This window comes from Pseudophryne corroboree, chromosome 1, assembly GCF_028390025.1.
Source record: "Pseudophryne corroboree isolate aPseCor3 chromosome 1, aPseCor3.hap2, whole genome shotgun sequence".
NCBI classification, from domain to species: Eukaryota; Metazoa; Chordata; class Amphibia; order Anura; family Myobatrachidae; genus Pseudophryne; species Pseudophryne corroboree.
Genome location: NC_086444.1, coordinates 889,632,678 through 889,657,710, shown reverse-complemented (window position 1 = coordinate 889,657,710; position 25,033 = coordinate 889,632,678). Strand labels below are relative to the sequence as shown.

Here is a 25,033-nt window from a genome sequence, read left to right as displayed (position 1 = left end):
GGGGGGGAGACAAAGCTGGATCATGCATACGCACAGGTACTGTTGACTAGATGGCAAAGCCATGAGACTCCCCTCACTGCTCCTAACCAGTAACGCCGGGGATATGATCTTACTTGATAAATTGGGACATAAGCAGATTTTCTAGTTTATCTCCAGGGCACTAAGGGGGTCATTCCGAGTTGATCGCTTGCTGCCGTTTTTCGCAGCGCAGCAAACAGGTTACTACTGCACATGCGTATGCACTGCAATGCGCACGTGTGTCTTACGGGTACAAAGCGGGCGATGGATTTAATGAAGAATCCATTCGCACAGCCGATCGCAAGGAGATTGACAGGAAGAAGGCGTTTATGGGTGGCAACTGACCGTTCTCAGGGAGTGTTTGGAAAAACGCAGGCATATCCAACCGTTTGCAGGGCAGGTGTCTGACGTCAATTCCGGGACCAAAAAGACTGAAGTGATCGCAAGGGCTGAGTAAGTACAGAGCTACTCAGAAACTGCAAAAAACTTTTCCGTCCCGCTCGGCTGCACAAGCGTTCGCACACTTGCAAAGCGAAAATACACTCCCCCCGTGGGCAGCGACTATGCATTTGCACGGCTGTAAAAAGTAGCTAGCGAGCCATCAACTCGGAATGAGGGCCAAAGTACTAGATGTTCTAAGAAGGCTGTTACAAAGGATTGAAAATTGTTAGTAGTTTGCAACTAATAAAAATTTCTGTCTGTCCCTCTCCATCATTGTCTTTGTGAAGTTGTTAGTGTTTGGATAATAAATAAATAGGTAGTAACAGAAAGACAAATATATAATATACAGAATGTATATTATATATATTATATATTTGTCTTTCTGTTACTACATAATATTGTTTTATTACAGTATTTGTAACCATATATGAAGCTCTACAGCAAAAGTGGGCACTATATAAAGAAATGTTTGCAAAGAAAAAAATAAAAAGAAAGTCGTACTCAGTTACAATTGTTTCATTTCTTTCATCACTAAATGATCCCTGTTTTATAACCTTGTGACATCACACTTACAGTATGTGCATGTAAAGAAAACTTTCGCTAGCGCACACTTATTTTACTATGTATTTCTATCACATAGTAAAATGACAAGAAATAATCCATATATGCACTAAATTTACTAATCTTACAGCAATTAGGTAAATGCAATTAATAATTAAGTCTTAGGTAAGTGGGAAAAAAAGCTTAAGAAATTAGAAGACAGGGCTTATTTTAAAACATGCTTGACCACAATAAAAACTACAATCTTCAAAGCCTCAGTACATAAACATACAGTACAATATTATAAGTTAGTTTCACACACCTAACAGGTTATGTTTCCAATTTAATATTAGGAAATGCAACAGTATATCCAATCGATGTACATCAAGCTCACACCAAAACACACACCGGTCTCCAATACTTTGCTTAGCAATACCTTGCATTCCTAGAAGTTCTTCATCGGACAAGAGCTCATCAGCAAATAATTTATATGCTGTGCAAAGCACATTTCAGTGTGTGAAAGGGGTAAAGAAGATTTATATAGTTAATATAAGACTACTGGGAATGCTAAAGGACCTTCTCTACATACGCAGACATGTGTCCAATGTTGCTTAGCAAATGTGAAAGCATCAATAACCAAGTAAAAGATTAATGTTGTACACCAGTCAATATCAAAATAAAGGAGCATAGCAAGTTGGCAAGCATTAAAAAATGCATATACTGTATGAAAGAACACGTTTGAGAAGTGGTCTCAAGCGTCTTCCTGAGATTGAAAGCTCTATTCTCCTCCCTAATTTCCACACAACAGCTCCAGAATGACTCTGTTGCCCTTCTCATGGACTGAGAGCTGGACTGGAGGACACCAGAGAGCATACACAAGGGAACACTGTCTGCTTACTGGGAAAACCTGCTGGATGGAGGTGCAGGAAAATATGGGGAAAAAAGACCCACAACTCTGCCACCTATCCAAAATGACAGTGGTAATACAAGGCATAGGAGGGATATCTATTAGCAAGCAAACAATATATGTATTCATATGCTGCATTCTTATTGGAAGATGAGGTAATAGAGGGGCAGATGTATTAACCTGGAGAAGGCATAAGGAAGTGATAAACCAGTGATAAGTGCAACAGCCAATCAGCTTCAATATGCAAATTGACAGTTAGGAGCTGACTGGCTGGTGCGTTTATCACCTTGCACTTATCACTGGTTTATCACTTCCTTATGCCTTCTCCAGGTTAATACATCTGCCCCATTATGTGTTATGCCTTATGCTCCAATATTTATTAGGAGCTGCTAATAGTTTGTTTAGAATAGGAAACAGATGTGATCTCCAGGTTTCTCGATACGACATACTCCTGAACACTCATGCAGTATTATAATGAACAATGCTCCGTATTTGTGGATCACACAATTTCTTTTACATTGGCTAGTAATGAACACAACACAACCTCTCCCATGCACATTGTGGCTCTCTATATCACATAGCCAACGTGCTAGAATTGGTCTTAATGTATTAAAAGGCCAATGATTTCAATACTTATAGTGGGATTGTGGGTGTGACTTCATTAGAGATCAAAGCACAATTTATTAACCTTAGCCATATGAAATGGCTGAGAGGAGACCCTTACCACATATTGGTTTGATCTACTGATAGTTGGTATGCTTTAGGCTAGCTAAGACTTGAACTATTTATAACAAGACTAAAAAAAGTGACAGTAGCAAAGCATATACTATATGTGGCGGCTGTGTCATAATGTGACTCCTTGGGGTAGTGTAATATTGTCTGGGAGCTGTCTTATTTACAGACCTCTTGTTCGGACTGGAAGAATCACATACAGTAATATTCAATATCAGTAAGTTGAAACATTGAATATTCAGCCCTGTTTTAGTTACTTACTTTAGTGATAAATGCACAGTAAAGTAAAGCCTACATTGCAGTAAAATAAGAGATGACTGATCTGATAATATGCCGCCAAAAAATCTACCAATCTATCTTTCTCTTGTACCCTTTTGCTATCATTTGAAGCTTCTTCAATGTAGTACAATTTCAGCATAAAAAAGCTACGAGTGAAAATAAATCCAACAAAACAATATGAATATTCAGAAAAATAACTGAAAAGACTTTCTGTGTGGTAGACCAAGGCCTACACCAATGCGTCGGCTCTCAGTTGAATTCTGCAGACTTAGATAAGGTTCATGCACATTTTACATGTAACTGCAGAGCGACAACAAGAAACAAAGACCCAAGGATGAAAGAAGAGCAATGACACCTTCCAGCTCATCCACAGTCTAAGAAAAGAATATGTATTCTATATCTGTGAGCACAACACCCATATTCATAACATTGAGCATTTACACTGTAAGACCTACTCACTCATCCAGCATCATATAGCATTACCTAGTGTCATCAGTCATCACACCACATAGTCTCCCTACCTGGCCCTGCGGATATACTAGCTGAATCCCAGGAGCACAGCTCAGTGAGCAGCAGATATTAGCAATACTTTTTAAGGTCAAATGTTATCCGTCTGACCCTAAACTATACATTTTACATCTGTTGGCTGATCGTGGTTACATTACAGATTGCAGAACTATGACAAAATAATTGTTGTGCTGTGTTTTAATCATAAATATGTAACAGAACCCACCTTCTTCATCTGACACGTCCAGTACCTCAGTCATTGTCTCTGGCACATTCAGCTTGTGCTTCTCTGTCACAGTCTGCACAAACAAGGCCAACATCAGCAAATGGCAAGAAGATGCATTTCTGTATAATACAATATGATTCGACAGCATCTCATAGCAGGGTGAATCATCGCATTAATGCATTAGGACAAATAATCAGGAGGAAACTAATCCAGCACTGATCATACAGGATGTTGCTATCTAGGTACACTCATCATTTATTTGCTCCTTCCTCTACATAATATGATAGTAGAGGCAGTAACATGTTGCTAAGAAATGTAGATGTTACATGTACAGTAGTAAGGTGGTAAAGTAGGAAGCAATTCTCATGTCCCTGTTCTACTGTTTGTCTGAACTCATGGCATGCACATCATCCAGCAACTGTAACACAAGCTGTTTCTAGATTTTTCTGCATTCCTTTTCTGTTTGTTTGTTTGTTTGTTTGTTTGTTGTTTTTGTTTGTTTGTTTGTTTGTTTGTTTGTTTGACCAATATTTTCTGTAATCTATGAAGTTTTTTTTATTATTTCCACTGATACCTTGCAAAAACCACAATAAAATTTTATATACAAACTCAAATTTCTGCAGGCTGGGAGTGCTCCTTTATGATATAGCTTTGAGAGTTATCAGATGATCCAGTAAATGCGCTGGGCTCAAACATAAAAACTCCAGCCTCCTGCACTTTCAGGTCCACCCCTTTATACAGTTACACTTCTCTGTATTTCTCTTTAAATACTACTCAGTATAATACTACTATTGAGTTAGGCCTCATTTACGGGTGAGGAACATTTGGGGCTGTCTTCATTACAACTTTTTTTAAAGGTTTTATTATTGCATTGGTGGAAGCACATCTTGCTAGCATTTTCCTGCAGAAGTACATTCCATATGTATATATGAGAACTCAATCTCCGGGACCTGGGTGGGTGTGCAGTGTGATTCATTTGCAGGGAGTAAAATGCTGTGTGCCCTCCCATAACACACGGAACATCTCTGTGTACGTGTAATCGCTACTACTAATCTAATCTACTAATCTACTACTAATCTAACAAAGGGCCTAATTCAGACCTGATTGTAGCAGCAAATTTGTTAGCTAATGGGCAAAACCATATGCACTGCAGGGGTGGCAGATATAACGTGCAGAGAGAGCTAGAGTTGGGTGGGTTATTTTGTTTCTGTGCAGGGTACATACTGCCTGCTTTATTTTTACACTACAATTTAGATTTCAGTTTGAACATACCAAACCCAAATTTAACTCTCTCTGCACATGTTATATCTGCCCCCCCTGCAGTGCACATGGTTTTACCCATTAGCAAATAAATATGCTGCTGCGATCAGATCTGAATTAGGCCCATATTCCTTCCCCGCACAATGAATGATAATTTTTGAACCTACTTTCATCATTAGGTGCAAGCTTTCCCAATTCCACATATGCTGCCACCTTGGGATGCAAATCTATGTGCTTTTCTATAAAACTAGACGCACATGAAAAAATAGGAGCATGACATTACAGTAAAGCAGTGGTTCTAACCTCTGACTGGCATCCCCCTCCCACATCCCCATTGCAGTAAATTACAGAAAATGCGCCTATTTCAACTACACAAAGCTGATTATATCGGGCTGATGTTGACGCAAGGTTCAAACTAATTGTTGTCATTATTACTTTTTCTTTTTATATACACTTTTTATGTCTCTAGTAATGTGTTTACTATTAAATGAGTGTATAGTTACAGAAGCCATATTTACTTTGTTCTTTTAAATAGATTTGAATTATACAGTAGGTTGAATGAGCACATACTGTAGGGACCGTTACGAGCACAACAATTATGCTGGAGACCACAACAGTAAAACTAACATGAACAGATAAGAAAATATTCATCACATGCTGCATCAATATGGAAATGATTATTTCTGTTCACATCTCTTCAGTACTCTGATGCCCCTTTCACCCAGAAATCCTGGGTCCGATCCAGGCAGGGGCATATCATGAGAGGAGGAGGCCCGTGTGCAGTTTCTTGACAGAGTTTACTGCATGGCAGCCATTTTCCTGGTGAATTCCTTACTGTGCAAGTTGAAAACACTGGGAAAATGGTGGCGGTGGCCATTTCTGCAGTGATTTTACAGCCTTATGGCTGCCGACGCTGAACTCTGGAGAGGTAAGTATCAAAGAAATGGGTGCAGAGTGTGTCGTGTGAGGACCCCCTGTGCCCAGGGGCCCGTGTGCACTGCACACACTGCACCCATCAAAGATACTCAAGTGGATCCAGGATAATGAACAAGGTTTCAAACAGTGTTGAGACCCCCTTTCCCACTGAGGCAATGACCCAGGAAAAACCCAGGTCATGTGTCAGTGTGAACTGGGTCAACCTAGGTTATGTGACTAGTGTTGACCTGGGTCCGCGACCCTGGTCATGTCCAAGGTTTTTCCCGAGTCCATGCCTCGGTGTGAAAGGGGTACTAAAAGGAGTTCATTGAGCTCTTAACATAACCACCCAGGTAAATTAACCCAGAAACACCCTTTCAGCCCGCAGCATATCCAGCTCAGGCTCGGGAAAACCCCTGGTCATGACCCAGGCAGACCTATTTACACCAACACACAACCTTGGTTTTTCCCAGGTCCATGCTCAGTGTTAAAGAGGTATTAATAGCAGACCTAAAAAAAAGCTTACATTAAAGCTTAGACATTAAATGTACGCAAACTGTAGGTTATACATTGCCAGTTACAATAAATATATATATATATATATATATATATATATATATGAACATTTATAAACTGTTACAAAATCAACTTTGGTGTCTCAAGCTATTGGTGAGTTAAAATGTGTTTGTCTCTTTTCAGCAAAACTGTGACAGATTTTCATAGACAAAGATAGTACGAATATAACAGCCGGCAGGTGGGCAGCGCTGAAGTTGGTGCAAAAAGGAGGGGGAGGTAGGGACTTGGATTTATGCATATAGTACTGATTAGGCAAGAGCCTCGCTTTACGGCTTGTACGGAGGCCAAGCATGCATGCAGGCCAATCAGAAATATTTTAAACTTGGGAAGAAAAGTTAGCTTGGCTCTTGATTTACTGTAAGTCTTTTATGTAAAGGAGCAAAACTAAGCTATTGACAGCCATATAATTATGCAGCGGCTGTGCCAAGGTTTTCTAAAATGTAGTGAAAAGTGGCAATCTGCCAATTTAATTAGTAACATAAAAACCATAATCTGCAACATTATAGAACGCGTAAAGTACTAATATTCTGTTTGTCAGCAGTGCTCTATTTCTTTTGAATATAGTTCTACGGGAGAGATTATTTTAACTACCAGCCTTCAAATACAACAGTCCATTTAGCAGAGCGATAGGTAACTAGCAGCATTCCAGCCAGTGTAATACTACAACGCACATGACGCACAGGCAGTGAGCGGCTGATTTAAATTAACAACAGCTGAAATATTTCACAGTTAAAACAGTATGGGTGGTTTCTTCTAATGGTGGTGTATGAAGTTTTTGTGCACACGTGACCAGTCCAGTAACTGGGCTGTTTTATGTTGCACAGGCAATCCAAATCAACTGCAAAAACAGATTATTAGCTAAGAAATACTGATTGCAACAACGATATGAATAAATGTGTTCATTGCTGATTATTAGCAGAAAATTAGATTAGTGGAGTCGTTCTAATGTACTCTCGCTGCTGCAGCAGATGAAGCCAGGCTGCCTGTTTCCTATTTGTAGGAATTTAACCCATATTAATAGGATAAACGGGAAATGCAGCAGATGGGAAACATGAATTATTTAATAAATGCCTACATAAGCTTATCCAAATATCCCAGAGTGAGTTAGGAAAAAAAAAACCATCCATTAAATGGTTACTTGGATATAGTTATATTACAAGCATCATGACATCGGCAAAAGTGTGGAAATCTCTTTCGAGCTTGCTTTTTGCAACAAAGTTTCTCCAAGACGTACATATAGTTGTTTTAATTCCATGTCATCTATCCAGATCCTATTAAGTTGGCTACAAAAGCCTAAAGAAGCTGGAGGCCACCGAACACCCACTTAGAAAGAACAGATGAGGTCACCGACTGTCTATGAACGTCAGTCTAGCACATGCAACAATGGATTTCTTATAAAAACTGGAAATAAAGTAGTACTCACAGTTGTCGTTGTGATAATCTCCTCAGTGACAACTTTCAGTGTATCCACCACAGAGATGTATCCCAGGCGTCTGGCAATGGCAAGAGCAGTGTTGCCATTCTGCAGGGGAAGATGGGATGGGGGGGGGGGGGAAGGGAGAATGATAAGTGGTAGCCAATGATATCACACACAGCACGGTGACAGAGCCAGTCTTTCCATCCAAAACATGGAGACGAACACAGGAGAAAGCGCTACAGTAATCTGTAGTTCACTTGAGAAGTCTGTCTGTGCAGCTCTAATCCCCATAGCAACACAACACACTGACATCTGCCAGCTTCTCTGCATAAAAATGTTCTGTCTGCTTTAAGGCTGTCACGCACCAGCAGAAATTTGCCTTAAAAGCTAGATACTTAAGATGTCTCCAAATGCAGAATAGACTGCAATGATTTACATGAACTATATGGACTAGGACAGAATACTTCTAAATATCTTGCCGTTAGTTTCTGAAATACGGCATCAGTGTCACCTTCTGCAATAGTCCTGGAGAGTGAATTTGAATGAAGCTGAACTCAGTCCTCCCTTAAGAAATATAAAGCTACATAAACACATCTGACAGTCATTAAGGAGAAGTACAAGTAATTTCCGTACAGGAAAGTCTTAGTCTACCGTCCACAAAATAACAGAAAGTATACTGTAGGTCAGTAAATTACTGACTCAGAAACACCTGACTTTAGTCTACTTGCAAAAATAAAATAAAAAAGTCAACACCCCAATACTTCCCAGTATGAAATGGTAGATCCCTACAAAATATACAGATACTGTGATCTGCCACTAGCAATGCATTGTATGACCATCCTTACTTACAACACAGATGTGGTTGCTCTGTAATTGCCCTGTGACTCCAAATTTATCAAAACATTTATGATAAAAGGGAGATTTCCTAAAAGCAATAATGATAATAAAGCATTTTCTGTTCCTTGATGTAAAAGTACAGGTGACTTACCTGCCCAGTGCCACACACTGACAGGCTCTAACTCCCTATGTCTGCCTGCAGAAAGGACTTTGCATATTTCACCTGTTACATTTAACAAAACAACACCGAGTTCCTGTCCCATGACCTCAGTTAGGATGCTTGTACAACACAGGCAAACGCAGGGGTGGTTCCGGTTTTCAGGTTGCAACGGAAACCCCCCTCTGCTTGGCCAAATGCTCAAATTAAGACCACAATAGCATATAGCAATAGTATAGAATACGATTACTAGAGTTGCCACAACAACATGCAGTTTAAGGGACAGAGTGGAGATGCTTCCCATGCCCAGTGTAACAGCTTCTTCTGCCAAGCGTTCTGTGTGTGTGGATCTGTACCCTCAATCAATGCACTGGACCAGAGAGTAGCTACCAGGAAGAAGAGACAGGCGACTTACCATGAGGTGGAAGAACTTGTGCTTAGAAAGTGCAGTTCTGTCTCCCACTGGTTCTATTATGTTTGTGTATTTTTTATCAGAGAATGTTTAACCTTTTGCTGACCACTTATGTTATTTATATTAGTTAAATATGTTTTTTACAGCTTGTATGATAGACCATACAGTATATAGTGTTAATTATTAATACTGTAATGTGTATAACTGTATAGGCTCTTGCTCCAATGTTCCGCAGAGCAGTAAATTGTGGATTGCATTTGGAAACCCTCCCTCTAGAAACCCTGTGTTTGCCCCTGTACGCAACATTTTTATCTAACCCACTGCAAGCTTCTGATGTACGCACACACTTCCATAAGAATGCATTGTGCGTTCGCATCCTGTGACTAGTCACAAGAGGTTGCGAATTGTCGCTGCTGCAATCCGATCTCAGCAAGGATGAGAGAGGTAACATCTGTATCAAAGCTTGGAGAGACAAAGTACCAGCCAGTCAGCTCATGTCAGCTAACAGGCTGCGTTGAAAAATTACAGCTAGAAGCATATTTGTTGGTACTTTGTCTCTCCCCACTGTATCTCTCTCCAAGCTTTGATACATATGGCCCTATGAGATCACACATACAGTAAGCTACAGTATTGCACAGTATAGTAAATAACAGTGCTAACCTACTAGAAACTGAAAGGAAATTAGAAACACATTTCTTTAAATAATCAGGTGACAATTAAAAAAAAATGAACTTACCGCAGTAGTAGCATTTGGCTTGGCTCCATGTTGGAGTAGAACATTTATAATGTGGGTATGTCCTTGCTGAGCAGCTTGATGCAAAGGTGTATAGCCATTCTGTTTGTGGGGAAAATACAAAAAAAAATTAGGAAAAAACATTTCAACTACAAACAAAAAGTGAATTTGCACATAAAGTACATTTACTATTACAGTATGCTAACCTAGCTGTTTATAGAAAGTATGACTATGGCACAGTTGCGGATGTGGGTCATCATTTGACTAAAATATAGATGGCGTGACCCCTGTGTGCTAAAATCCAACAATCTGCACACAGATTTTCCAGACCCTTAAAACATGTCCCAGCATTATATTTACTTTTGACATGTTACAAGTAGAGATGAGCGGGTTCGGTTTCTCTGAATCCGAACCCGCCAGAACTTCATGTTTTTTTTCACGGGTCCGAGCGACTCGGATCTTCCCGCCTTGCTCGGTTAACCCGAGCGCGCCCGAACGTCATCATGACGCTGTCGGATTCTCGCGAGGCTCGGATTCTATCGCGAGACTCGGATTCTATATAAGGAGCCGCGCGTCGCCGCCATTTTCACACGTGCATTGAGATTGATAGGGAGAGGACGTGGCTGGCGTCCTCTCCGTTTAGAATAGATTAGAGAGACACTTGATTTACTAATTTTGGGGAGCATTAGGAGTACTCAGTACAGTGCAGAGTTTTGCTGATAGTGACCACCAGTTTTATTTATAATCCGTTCTCTGCCTGAAAAAAGCGATACACAGCACACAGTGACTCAGTCACATACCATATCTGTGTGCACTGCTCAGGCTCAGGCCTGTGTGCACTGCTCAGGCTCAGGCCAGTGTGCTGCATCATCTATTATCTATATATAATATTATATATATCTGTCTGACTGCTCAGCTCACACAGCTTATAATTGTGGGGGAGACTGGGGAGCACTACTGCAGTGCCAGTTATAGGTTATAGCAGGAGCCAGGAGTACATAATATATTATATAGTGAGTGACCACCAGACACACAGTGCAGTTTATTTAATATATCCGTTCTCTGCCTGAAAAAAGCGATACACACAGTGACTCAGTCAGTCACATACCATATCTGTGTGCACTGCTCAGGCTCAGGCCAGTGTGCTGCATCATCTATATATATTATATATCTGTCTGACTGCTCAGCTCACACAGCTTATAATTGTGGGGGAGACTGGGGAGCACTACTGCAGTGCCAGTTATAGGTTATAGCAGGAGCCAGGAGTACATAATATAATATTAAAATTAAACAGTGCACACTTTTGCTGCAGGAGTGCCACTGCCAGTGTGACTAGTGACCAGTGACCTGACCACCAGTATATATAATATTAGTAGTATACTATCTCTTTATCAACCAGTCTATATTAGCAGCAGACACAGTACAGTGCGGTAGTTCACGGCTGTGGCTACCTCTGTGTCGGCACTCGGCAGCCCGTCCATAATTGTATATACCACCTAACCGTGGTTTTTTTTTCTTTCTTTATACATACATACTAGTTACGAGTATACTATCTCTTTATCAACCAGTCTATATATTAGCAGCAGACACAGTACAGTGCGGTAGTTCACGGCTGTGGCTACCTCTGTGTCGGCACTCGGCAGCCCGTCCATAATTGTATATACCACCTAACCGTGGTTTTTTTTTCTTTCTTTATACATACATACTAGTTACGAGTATACTATCTCTTTATCAACCAGTCTATATATTAGCAGCAGACACAGTACAGTGCGGTAGTTCACGGCTGTGGCTACCTCTGTGTCGGCACTCGGCAGCCCGTCCATAATTGTATATACCACCTAACCGTGGTTTTTTTTTCTTTCTTTATACATACATACTAGTTACGAGTATACTATCTCTTTATCAACCAGTCTATATTAGCAGCAGACACAGTACAGTGCGGTAGTTCACGGCTGTGGCTACCTCTGTGTCGGCACTCGGCAGCCCGTCCATAATTGTATATACCACCTAACCGTGGTTTTTTTTTCTTTCTTTATACATACATACTAGTTACGAGTATACTATCTCTTTATCAACCAGTCTATATATTAGCAGCAGACACAGTACAGTGCGGTAGTTCACGGCTGTGGCTACCTCTGTGTCGGCACTCGGCAGCCCGTCCATAATTGTATATACCACCTAACCGTGGTTTTTTTTTCTTTCTTTATACATACATACTAGTTACGAGTATACTATCTCTTTATCAACCAGTCTATATATTAGCAGCAGACACAGTACAGTGCGGTAGTTCACGGCTGTGGCTACCTCTGTGTCGGCACTCGGCAGCCCGTCCATAATTGTATATACCACCTAACCGTGGTTTTTTTTTCTTTCTTTATACATACATACTAGTTACGAGTATACTATCTCTTTATCAACCAGTCTATATATTAGCAGCAGACACAGTACAGTGCGGTAGTTCACGGCTGTGGCTACCTCTGTGTCGGCACTCGGCAGCCCGTCCATAATTGTATATACCACCTAACCGTGGTTTTTTTTTCTTTCTTTATACATACATACTAGTTACGAGTATACTATCTCTTTATCAACCAGTCTATATATTAGCAGCAGACACAGTACAGTGCGGTAGTTCACGGCTGTGGCTACCTCTGTGTCGGCACTCGGCAGCCCGTCCATAATTGTATATACCACCTAACCGTGGTTTTTTTTTCTTTCTTTATACATACATACTAGTTACGAGTATACTATCTCTTTATCAACCAGTCTATATATTAGCAGCAGACACAGTACAGTGCGGTAGTTCACGGCTGTGGCTACCTCTGTGTCGGCACTCGGCAGCCCGTCCATAATTGTATATACCACCTAACCGTGGTTTTTTTTTCTTTCTTTATACATACATACTAGTTACGAGTATACTATCTCTTTATCAACCAGTCTATATATTAGCAGCAGACACAGTACAGTGCGGTAGTTCACGGCTGTGGCTACCTCTGTGTCGGCACTCGGCAGCCCGTCCATAATTGTATATACCACCTAACCGTGGTTTTTTTTTCTTTCTTTATACATACATACTAGTTACGAGTATACTATCTCTTTATCAACCAGTCTATATATTAGCAGCAGACACAGTACAGTGCGGTAGTTCACGGCTGTGGCTACCTCTGTGTCGGCACTCGGCAGCCCGTCCATAATTGTATATACCACCTAACCGTGGTTTTTTTTTCTTTCTTTATACATACATACTAGTTACGAGTATACTATCTCTTTATCAACCAGTCTATATATTAGCAGCAGACACAGTACAGTGCGGTAGTTCACGGCTGTGGCTACCTCTGTGTCGGCACTCGGCAGCCCGTCCATAATTGTATACTAGTATCCAATCCATCCATCTCCATTGTTTACCTGAGGTGCCTTTTAGTTGTGCCTATTAAAATATGGAGAACAAAAATGTTGAGGTTCCAAAATTAGGGAAAGATCAAGATCCACTTCCACCTCGTGCTGAAGCTGCTGCCACTAGTCATGGCCGAGACGATGAAATGCCAGCAACGTCGTCTGCCAAGGCCGATGCCCAATGTCATAGTACAGAGCATGTCAAATCCTAAACACCAAATATCAGTAAAAAAAGGACTCCAAAACCTAAAATAAAATTGTCGTCGGAGAAGCGTAAACTTGCCAATATGCCATTTACCACACGGAGTGGCAAGGAACAGCTGAGGCCCTGGCCTATGTTCATGGCTAGTGGTTCAGCTTCACATGAGGATGGAAGCACTCAGCCTCTCGCTAGAAAAATGAAAAGACTCAAGCTGGCAAAAGCAGCACAGCAAAGAACTGTGCATTCTTCGAAATCCCAAATCCACAAGGAGAGTCCAATTGTGTCGGTTGCGATGCCTGACCTTCCCAACACTGGACGTGAAGAGCATGCGCCTTCCACCATTTGCACGCCCCCTGCAAGTGCTGGAAGGAGCACCCGCAGTCCAGTTCCTGATAGTCAGATTGAAGATGTCAGTGTTGAAGTACACCAGGATGAGGAGGATATGGGTGTTGCTGGCGCTGGGGAGGAAATTGACCAGGAGGATTCTGATGGTGAGGTGGTTTGTTTAAGTCAGGCACCCGGGGAGACACCTGTTGCCCGTGGGAGGAATATGGCCGTTGACATGCCAGGTGAAAATACCAAAAAAATCAGCTCTTCGGTGTGGAGGTATTTCACCAGAAATGCGGACAACAGGTGTCAAGCCGTGTGTTCCCTTTGTCAAGCTGTAATAAGTAGGGGTAAGGACGTTAACCACCTCGGAACATCCTCCCTTATACGTCACCTGCAGCGCATTCATAATAAGTCAGTGACAAGTTCAAAAACTTTGGGTGACAGCGGAAGCAGTCCACTGACCAGTAAATCCCTTCCTCTTGTAACCAAGCTCACGCAAACCACCCCACCAACTCCCTCAGTGTCAATTTCCTCCTTCCCCAGGAATGCCAATAGTCCTGCAGGCCATGTCACTGGCAATTCTGACGAGTCCTCTCCTGCCTGGGATTCCTCCGATGCAGCCTTGCGTGTAACGCCTACTGCTGCTGGCGCTGCTGTTGTTGCCGCTGGGAGTCGATGGTCATCCCAGAGGGGAAGTCGTAAGCCCACTTGTACTACTTCCAGTAAGCAATTGACTGTTCAACAGTCCTTTGCGAGGAAGATGAAATATCACAGCAGTCATCCTACTGCAAAGCGGATAACTGAGTCCTTGACAACTATGTTGGTGTTAGACGTGCGTCCGGTATCCGCCGTTAGTTCACAGGGAACTAGACAATTTATTGAGGCAGTGTGCCCCCGTTACCAAATACCATCTAGGTTCCACTTCTCTAGGCAGGCGATACCGAGAATGTACACGGACGTCAGAAAAAGACTCACCAGTGTCCTAAAAAATGCAGTTGTACCCAATGTCCACTTAACCACGGACATGTGGACAAGTGGAGCAGGGCAGGGTCAGGACTATATGACTGTGACAGCCCACTGGGTAGATGTATGGACTCCCGCCGCAAGAACAGCAGCGGCGGCACCAGTAGCAGCATCTCGCAAACGCCAACTCTTTCCTAGGCAGGCTACGCTTTGTATCACCGCTTTCCAGAATACGCACACAGCTGAAAACCTCTTACGGCAACTGAGGAAGATCATCGCGGAATGGCTTACCCCAATTGGACTCTCCTGTGGATTTGTGGCATCGGACAACGCCAGCAATATTGTGTGTGCATTAAATATGGGCAAATTCCAGCACGTCCCATGTTTTGCACATACCTTGAATTTGGTGGTGCAGAATTTTTTTAAAAACGACAGGGGCGTGCAAGAGATGCTGTCGGTGGCCAGAAAAATTGCGGGACACTTTCGGCGTACAGGCACCACGTACAGAAGACTGGAGCACCACCAAAAACTACTGAACCTGCCCTGCCATCATCTGAAGCAAGAAGTGGTAACGAGGTGGAATTCAACCCTCTATATGCTTCAGAGGTTGGAGGAGCAGCAAAAGGCCATTCAAGCCTATACAATTGAGCACGATATAGTAGGTGGAATGCACCTGTCTCAAGTGCAGTGGAGAATGATTTCAACGTTGTGCAAGGTTCTGATGCCCTTTGAACTTGCCACACGTGAAGTCAGTTCAGACACTGCCAGCCTGAGTCAGGTCATTCCCCTCATCAGGCTTTTGCAGAAGAAGCTGGAGGCATTGAAGAAGGAGCTAAAAGGGAGCGATTCCGCTAGGCATGTGGGACTTGTGGATGCAGCCCTTAATTCGCTTAACAAGGATTCACGGGTGGTCAATCTGTTGAAATCAGAGCACTACATTTTGGCCACCGTGCTCGATCCTAGATTTAAAGCCTACCTTGGATCTCTCTTTCCGGCAGACACAGGTCTGCTGGGGTTGAAAGACCTGCTGGTGACAAAATTGTCAAGTCAAGCGGAACGCGACCTGTCAACATCTCCTCCTTCACATTCTCCCGCAACTGGGGGTGCGAGGAAAAGGCTCAGAATTCCGAGCCCACCCGCTGGCGGTGATGCAGGGCAGTCTGGAGCGACTGCTGATGCTGACATCTGGTCCGGACTGAAGGACCTGACAACGATTACGGACATGTCGTCTACTGTCACTGCATATGATTCTCTCAACATTGATAGAATGGTGGAGGATTATATGAGTGACCGCATCCAAGTAGGCACGTCACACAGTCCGTACTTATACTGGCAGGAAAAAGAGGCAATTTGGAGGCCCTTGCACAAACTGGCTTTATTCTACCTAAGTTGCCCTCCCACAAGTGTGTACTCCGAAAGAGTGTTTAGTGCCGCCGCTCACCTTGTCAGCAATCGGCGTACGAGGTTACATCCAGAAAATGTGGAGAAGATGATGTTCATTAAAATGAATTATAATCAATTCCTCCGCGGAGACATTGACCAGCAGCAATTGCCTCCACAAAGTACACAGGGAGCTGAGATGGTGGATTCCAGTGGGGACGAATTGATAATCTGTGAGGAGGGGGATGTACACGGTGATATATCGGAGGGTGAAGATGAGGTGGACATCTTGCCTCTGTAGAGCCAGTTTGTGCAAGGAGAGATTAATTGCTTCTTTTTTGGGGGGGGTCCAAACCAACCCGTCATATCAGTCACAGTCGTGTGGCAGACCCTGTCACTGAAATGATGGGTTGGTTAAAGTGTGCATGTCCTGTTTTGTTTATACAACATAAGGGTGGGTGGGAGGGCCCAAGGACAATTCCATCTTGCACCTCTTTTTTCTTTTCTTTTTCTTTGCATCATGTGCTGATTGGGGAGGGTTTTTTGGAAGGGACATCCTGCGTGACACTGCAGTGCCACTCCTAGATGGGCCCGGTGTTTGTGTCGGCCACTAGGGTCGCTAATCTTACTCACACAGTCAGCTACCTCATTGCGCCTCTTTTTTTCTTTGCGTCATGTGCTGTTTGGGGAGGGTTTTTTGGAAGGGACATCCTGCGTGACACTGCAGTGCCACTCCTAGATGGGCCCGGTGTTTGTGTCGGCCACTAGGGTCGCTAATCTTACTCACACAGCTACCTCATTGCGCCTCTTTTTTTCTTTGCGTCATGTGCTGTTTGGGGAGGGTTTTTTGGAAGGGACATCCTGCGTGACACTGCAGTGCCACTCCTAGATGGGCCCGGTGTTTGTGTCGGCCACTAGGGTCGCTTATCTTACTCACACAGCGACCTCGGTGCAAATTTTAGGACTAAAAATAATATTGTGAGGTGTGAGGTATTCAGAATAGACTGAAAATGAGTGTAAATTATGGTTTTTGAGGTTAATAATACTTTGGGATCAAAATGACCCCCAAATTCTATGATTTAAGCTGTTTTTTAGTGTTTTTTTTAAAAAAACACCCGAATCCAAAACACACCCGAATCCGACAAAAAAAATTCGGTGAGGTTTTGCCAAAACGCGTTCGAACCCAAAACACGGCCGCGGAACCGAACCCAAAACCAAAACACAAAACCCGAAAAATTTCAGGCGCTCATCTCTAGTTACAAGCCTGTTACTGTATTACTGTATGTTGGGAATGACACTGTATTAGGCACACCTTTCTAGTATTGGGTAGGACTCTCTTCTGCACAAAACAAGTATTCGTAACATGGATACAACAAGGTACAGTACTGGAAACTTTTCTTAGAGATTCTGGTCCAGATTTGTTGGCTGCATAAATCATGCACAAATGAAAGGGACAGTTATGTCAGGGCCGTAACTAGGGGTGTGCGAGTGGTGCTGGCACACAAAGCGCAGGGCTCTGTTGGTGGCACCATTGCTGCCCAATGGTCCCTGCATTTGGCAAGCAGGGCGTCTAGAATGGCACCTTGCAGCCAGGATCTCTGCTGCATAGCCAGCCAGACAGGCACCCTGCAGTGTCTGCAGCTACCCAGAATGTACAGAGGATAATCTGGTCACTGCAGCAGTTACCAGCGTCGTTGGAGACGCCCCCTTCATTATGTCATTGGTCCGAATGCCCTGCTTTCTTCGTTAAGCCATTGGCCAGAGGAAGTGGTCAGGGTGTGGCTGGCACAGGGTGCAACACACCCCTGTTACTGCTTTTATGGCTCTGGATGATATATTGGATTGAGATTTGGCAACTGTGGAGGCCTAAAGAGTACACTGAACTCATTGTCTTGTTTGTCGTAGAATGAATTGAGATGATATGCGTTTTTTTAAGACATGGTATGTAAGAGATGGGTAAACTGCGCCCTTAAAAGACTTCAACAACAAGAGGTCAATCCAATTACACGCGAAGGGTGCACTGTGCCGTTGCCACAGTGCTTCAACGCCGGCAATGGCACCCTATCTCGCACCCTATACTGGCTTAAATATGCCCCAATTCTCACAAAATTGCTTGGATCTCTATGGAGTGTCAAGCACTTTTGTGCAGACTTGTCCCGTTGGAAAGTGCGGCCGCTGCATTGTTTATGTCAAATTGTGACCCTATCCTCTACATTTTGTAGAAAATATCAAGATTCTTTAGACCAGGCAACATTTTATGAATCTGTAGCTTCAGTTTCCTGTTTTCAGCTGACAGGAGAGGAACCTGGTGTGACCTGCATTATTATTATTATTATTATTATTATTATTATTATTAACAATTACTTATATAGTGCCAGCATATTCCATCGCACTTTTCACTACTGGGGCTTGCGTGCATGCATGAGTCTCAGTTTTTTGTTGTTGGTTTTTTTCCCCCTACACTTTTCTCACAGTTCCAATGCTGTTTAGGCAGGCCGTGGGCAGCGGAAGTTCCACTCAAGACCAGAGGCAATAGGAGTTACCACTGTTATGTATGAAAATCCCAGGAGGTCAGCAGATTCTGAGATACTCATATCCCCCCAACTGGCACCAATAATCATTCCAAAGTCACTTAGATCACATTACTTCCTTATTTTGGTGTTTGTTCTGGGCAACAACCAAACATCTTGACCATATCTGCCTGCTATTATGCATTGAGTTCCTGTCATATTCTGCCATGGCCGATTAGCTATGTGCATTAATGAGCAGGTATATCTGATAAACTGGACACTATGGGCATTACTTATCAAGCCCTATTTATCTTCACATGGTATTACCTTGCTGTTTACAATGAATAGAAATCAAAAAGTGTAAAGAGGGATTTATACTGATCTCACAACTTCCTCCGGTTCCCACAATGTGCATGCTTAGCATTAAGCTGCATATGTGCAGTAACACTGCTAGATCAGACACTGTAGCACACGGTACACAATATGTACTGCAATAATCTGTAACTCATAATTCATCTGATGGAGTTATAGTAATTAAGTTTATAGTAACATAGGGCCTAATTTAGATCTGTTCACTTGCTAGCGTTTTTAGCTGTGCAGCGATCAGGTAACTACTGCGCATGCGTATGCACCACAATGCGCAGGCGCACCGTACGGTTACAAAGTGGATCGTTGTTGTGCACTGGTTCTAGCGTAGAAACCATTCGCACAGCCGTTCGCAAGGACATTGACAGGAAGAGGGCGTTTGTGGGTGGCAACTGACAGTTTTCTGGGAGTGGTTGGAAAAACGCAGGCGTGTCAAAGCATTTGCAGGGCGGGTGTCTGACGTCAATTCCGGGCTCGAATAGGCTGAAGTGATCGCAGCGGCTGAGTAAGGTCATAGCTACTCAGAAACTGCACAAACTGTTTTTGTACAGGGCGGCTGCCCAAGCGTTTGCACACCTGCAAAGCTAAAATACACTCCCCTATAGGCGACGTCTATCTGTACGCAGCGCTGCAAAAAATAGCTAGCGAGCGAACAGATCTGAATTAGGCCCATACTTTCTTCCATTGCATGAACGCTAGCAGCTTTTACAAATAAAAATGGGATGCAAATTTAAATTACTACCTCTTTAAGAATTAAAACGTACTATATATGAAAATATTAACTACATTCACGTAGAACACAGTTATTGTTAGTTTATACCACAGTGTCCGTCTTCATTTAGTAAATAAATAATACACTAGGATATAATATTTTTGAAAAGATCAGACATACCACCAAATGTTTAAGCATGCAAAATTACGACAAAATAAGCACCATCCTGATCCGCCCAAACCTCCCATTTGCCCAGAAAAGGCAACTTTTGGGTGAAACTCTGCTCAATGTGTAAACTGTATTCCGTTGCTCTGGACTGTCCTTACATAACTGGGACACTTGGGATATACTGTATGAATTACGAAAGACAGAAAAGAGGGAGGAGTTTGTGTATACATAAAACCTGCTAATTGGAGCTATATCATGCAGAATTCTTATGTATAGATACAGAAAGAAAAAGAGACTAATGAATTGATTGGTGTTAAATCCCATCCAGGGCCATAACTAGGGGTGTATGAGCGGTGCCGCTGCACAGAGTGGAGTGCTCTGTGTGCAGAGTGGAGCTGCCCCACAGCCCTTGCTTGTGGCTAGCAGGGTGCCTGGAATGGCAAACTGCAGCCACTATTGCTATGGATGCTCCAGGGACTCACAATGCAGTCTGTGCAGCTGCTTAGAGCATCCTCAGTACGTGCCGAGGGTTGCTGCACTTCCCCAAAGGCTCCGCCCCCTCCATGCAACATCATGAAGTCCTGTTACGGAGCTGATCCCAACCCATTATAACTATCCAGATATTAACTTTGACAATTAAATGGGTGATTGTAATCATTAAAATATAAATTGTAACAATGAAAGCTTTGTCAAAATACAAACAGCCAAGCTAGTGATGCCAGATTATCCATTTAATAAGGGCCACATTTAACACATACTCTGTGGCTGATTAAGACCAGGTGAAATTTAGACTTGAAGTCAGCCAGCCACAGAATGTGTGTGATTCAAATGTGTCCCTTATTAAAAGAATAATCTGGCCACCCTACATCAAAGGCATCAATATACCTAGCAACACCACATTCTTGCACACAACAGTTTCAGGATGGAAGTATTTTTACTAAAGGAACAGTAATTTATTTTATACATTTTTTCACAAGATGAAGATGTGACAATAAATTTGGCAATAAAATGTATTGGCTGCCATTCTTACAAGAAATGGAAGCTGTAAATATAATGACGTTATTAGGGCAAATTGATCCAGGAAATGAATCTGTCTGCAGTTCAGAGGTACTAAGCACGCCCCTCCTTCTGACGCAGCTAAGCACCCCCCCCTCCTCCCCCCCAACCATGTGACCATACCCCTGTCCAGATTAACAAATTTAATATTAGGAGCTATGCACATCCTAGAATGACTACAGTAAAACAGGCCTGTTTAGTAATTAGGAACAATGGCCGCCATTTATAAAGCCGTGGAGTATGATAAATTGCAAGGTGATAAAGTACCAACCAATCAGCTCCTAAGTGCCATGTTAGAGGCTGTGTTAGAAAAATGGCAGTTAGGAGCTGATTGGTTGGTACTTTATTGCCATGTTATTTATCACTCTCCAAGGCTCGATAAATCTGGGCCATTGTGTGTAGACATGCAGCAGCCTATAGGAAGGAATCAAATAAGATTATCATTGTCTATTATATTACAGGTTAGAAATAAAGGTCTGGTTGCTAAGGGTTACGGCACAAATATTAAATAAGCAAAGCATGCACAATAATTAGAACATACAGAAAATAATAAATAAGCATTACCTTTGTTTTAGCAGTGACACCAGCACCACGCGTCAGAAGGAAGTTCACCATCTTAATGTTCCCATAGTGACAGGCTACAATTAGTGGTGTGTAACCCAGCTGGAAAACATATATTCAGTTACTGACAACCAGAAATAGCAATAATTGCTTGTGGCCTTGTGACATTTACATAATTAAAGGAAATGTAGACATGTAAATGGGTAAAATCTATTTTGATAAGCAGTTTTACAGTGCTGTGAATACCAGTACACATATGTATATAAAACGTCATAAAAGTTATGCTTAAATAAGTATCAAATAACTTTAAGAGAAGTAATTATGTTATTTTTATTCTAATTGCTAATATTCTTGGACTTTAAAAATGGCACTGTAGGCTGCTTTTGCTACCCCATCTCAACCCTGTCCCATCGGTATAAAATAAATAAATGTAATCTGTTAGATTAATTCTGTTTCTCTACTAGCAGACATTAGTCTACTTCTAGTGCAACAAAAAGTGCAGAAACATATAAAATAAATAGTAGAAAATGAATATGGGTTTGCAGAATGCCAGTGGGAACCTAGTAATCTCTCCCTCTCATCAGGCACTGCCCCTCTGTCTTTAAGCATGCACTCATCTCTCCTATTCTTAAAAAACCTACCCTTGATCCAAACACTCTCTCCAACTACCGACCCATCTCTCTTCTCCCTTTTGCCTCCAAACTCCTTGAGCTTATTGAACCGCCTTACTTCCTTTCTTTCCTCACACTCACTGCTTGACCCATTCCAGTCTGGCTTCCGCCCTCTCCACTCCACTGAAACTGCCCTTACAAAAGTCTGCAATGACCTCCATGCTGCTAAATCTAAGGGACACTATACTTATTCTACTTGATCTCTCTGCTGCTTTTGACACTGTGGACCATCCTCTCCTACTGCAAATCCTTCACTCCATTGGTCTGCGTGATACTGCCCTCTCTTGGCTGTCTTCCTACCTCTCTGACCGTTCATTCTCTGTCTCTTCTCATGACTCCACCTCCCCCTCACTTCCACTAACTGTAGGGGTACCCCAAGGTTCTGTCCTTGGTCCTCTTCTTTTCTCTCTCTATACGTCCTCACTAGGTAAGCTCATTAGTTCTTTTGATTTCCAATATTATCTCTATGCTGATGACACTCAAATCTATCTTTCCTCTCCTCTGCTCTCCTCACTCGAATCTCCAACTGTCTCTCTGCTATCTCCGTTTGGATGTCCCAGCGCTTTCTTAAACTTAACATGTCTAAGACTGAGCTGATCATCTTCCCTCCCTCCCGCATAACCTCACCTCCTACAATCTCATTATCTATTGATGGCACCACTATCTCCTCTAGCCCCCAAGTGCGTTGTCTTGGAGTAATCCTTGACTCCTCCCTCTCCTTCAAGCCACACATTCAGCACCTCTCACAAACCTGCCATTTTCAGCTAAAAAATATTTCCAGGATCAGACCCTTTCTGACCCAGGACGCTACTAAGACCATTATACACTCACTGGTCATCTCCAGACTGGACTACTGTAATCTCCTCCTGACTGGCATCCCTGACAAATACCTCTCTCCACTCCAATCTATCCTCAATGCTGCTGCCCGGCTCATTTTCCTCACCAAATGCACTACGTCCACCTCTCCTCTCCTACAAGACCTTCACTGGCTCCCCTTCCCTTTCAGAATCCATTTCAAGCTTCTCACACTCTCTTACAAAGCCCTCTCCTATTTACATCTCTGACCTTATCTCCCCTTACACTCCCACCCGTCCTCTTCGCTCTGCTAATGCACCCAGACTCTCCTGCCTACTGATTACTTCCCCCCACTCCTACCTCCAAGATTTTTCACGTGCTGCACCACTTCTCTGGAATTCCCTACCTCTCCCCCTCAGACTCTCCACCTCTCTACAAAACTTCAAACGGGCTCTCAAGACCCGCTTCTTCACCAAAACCAGCCAAATCTCATCCTAACCCTCTGTTTGACGCTCTCTATGTACCCTGTCTGTGTCACCCCTGTCTGTCTACCCCTCCCCTTTAGAATGTAGGCTCTCACGAGTAGGGCCCTCTTCCCTTATGTGCTTATCCTTTCTCTTACTTTAATAATCTTTAACTGCATCAACTCCAGCAGTCTTCTGCCACCTGATGCTTATTCCAGTGTCATATGCTGATGTAGCTATGTTTATTTACCCTGTATTGTCCTATATTGTCTTCAACTGTAAATTGCTGTTTTCCTGTTTTGATTATTTGATTATGTACTCTGTAATTGGGCGCTGCGGAACCTTTGTGGCGCCATATAAATAAAGGATAATAATAATAAATAATAATAATAGTAGGCAGTCTGGTATTATTACAACTGTACTGCCCAGGTTCCACATCTGGCTGCTCACTACAGAAATCCTGGCCTGGCTGCTGCATTTAAATAGTGCCTACTGGTATCATTTGAATCCGTTGCCCTATAGTTACCTTAGTCTGAGCATCCAGATTGGCCCCTTTCTTTGCAAGTATGTCAGCTACATTCACCTTGTCCTCCTGGGCTGCAAGGTGCAATGGAGTCAGCCCATTCTGTGAAAAAATATTAAAATAATACATAGTTAAAAAACTGATTTGTACTGATTCATAACACTTTTGTTATTTTGGTTATAGTGCATTTAAAAGTTGAGAAGCATTGTTATTGTAACACTTGGCTCTGGCTTAACATTGGTGGCATCAAAACTTTAGCTCTAGTGGGCCTGATACAGACTTGGAAGTAAAATGGGCATACACCAGAGGTTTCAAACGCGGTCCTCAAGGCACCCCAATGGTTCAGCATCAGGTTTATCCATGCTTAGCCACAGGTACTGTAACTTAATTAGCACCTCTGTCAATTTGATTTAACCTTCTGTGCTGAGCAATGGATATACCTGGACCAGGGTGCATTGAGAACTGCATTTGAGAACCTCTGGCATCAAAACATTGAAAATACCTGCCCACATTTAGGCCTGTACGCATCTGTGCTTGCATAGAATATGTGCCTGGTCTGCTACTAGTCATCATCATCATCATCAGTGAGTACTGGGACTTGCCCTGTACTTTGTGCTAAGGATAAGCCTCAATAACAGGTGCACTCTTGCTTACGTCCAGCCTTCACTGAACTTTGACAACATGAGAATACTCCATTATACTCCAGTTATGCCTCACTTCTAATACAAACACTGCATTCTCTTGGTCTTCTATTCTGGTTTTCATCCTACTAATCAAATGGCTCCTTCATTGTCCATTGTTCTGGATCCACCTCTTCTGTATTTCCAATATCGGTTGGAGTTCCGCAAGTCTTGGTCTAGGCCCTCCTATCAATCTATACATGGTCTCTCCGAGAACAAAAACACTACCACCTACTGATTTTAGTATCACCTCTTTTCCGATGAGATTCAATGTACAGTATCTATCACATTTCACCACTTGTGTT

At 42.6% G+C, this 25,033-nt stretch overlaps 1 protein-coding gene across 28 annotated transcripts in view; it reads right to left on the bottom strand.

Annotated features, from left to right (window-relative positions):
* ANK2 (ankyrin 2) overlaps positions 1–25,033 on the bottom strand; it is a 939,290-nt gene that overhangs the window by 120,893 nt on the left and 793,364 nt on the right. For 27 of the 28 annotated variants that reach the window (XM_063920161.1, XM_063920164.1, XM_063920158.1 and 24 more), the window contains 6 exons: positions 24,052–24,150; positions 21,599–21,697; positions 9,961–10,059; positions 7,825–7,923; positions 3,651–3,723; positions 1,436–1,492 (listed from right to left, as the gene is read on the bottom strand). In XM_063920161.1, coding sequence (XP_063776231.1) covers positions 1,436–1,492; positions 3,651–3,723; positions 7,825–7,923; positions 9,961–10,059; positions 21,599–21,697; positions 24,052–24,150 — 526 coding nt within the window. The remainder of the gene's footprint in view (positions 1–1,435; positions 1,493–3,650; positions 3,724–7,824; positions 7,924–9,960; positions 10,060–21,598; positions 21,698–24,051; positions 24,151–25,033) is intronic. The other variant, XM_063920157.1, reaches the window with a different exon arrangement.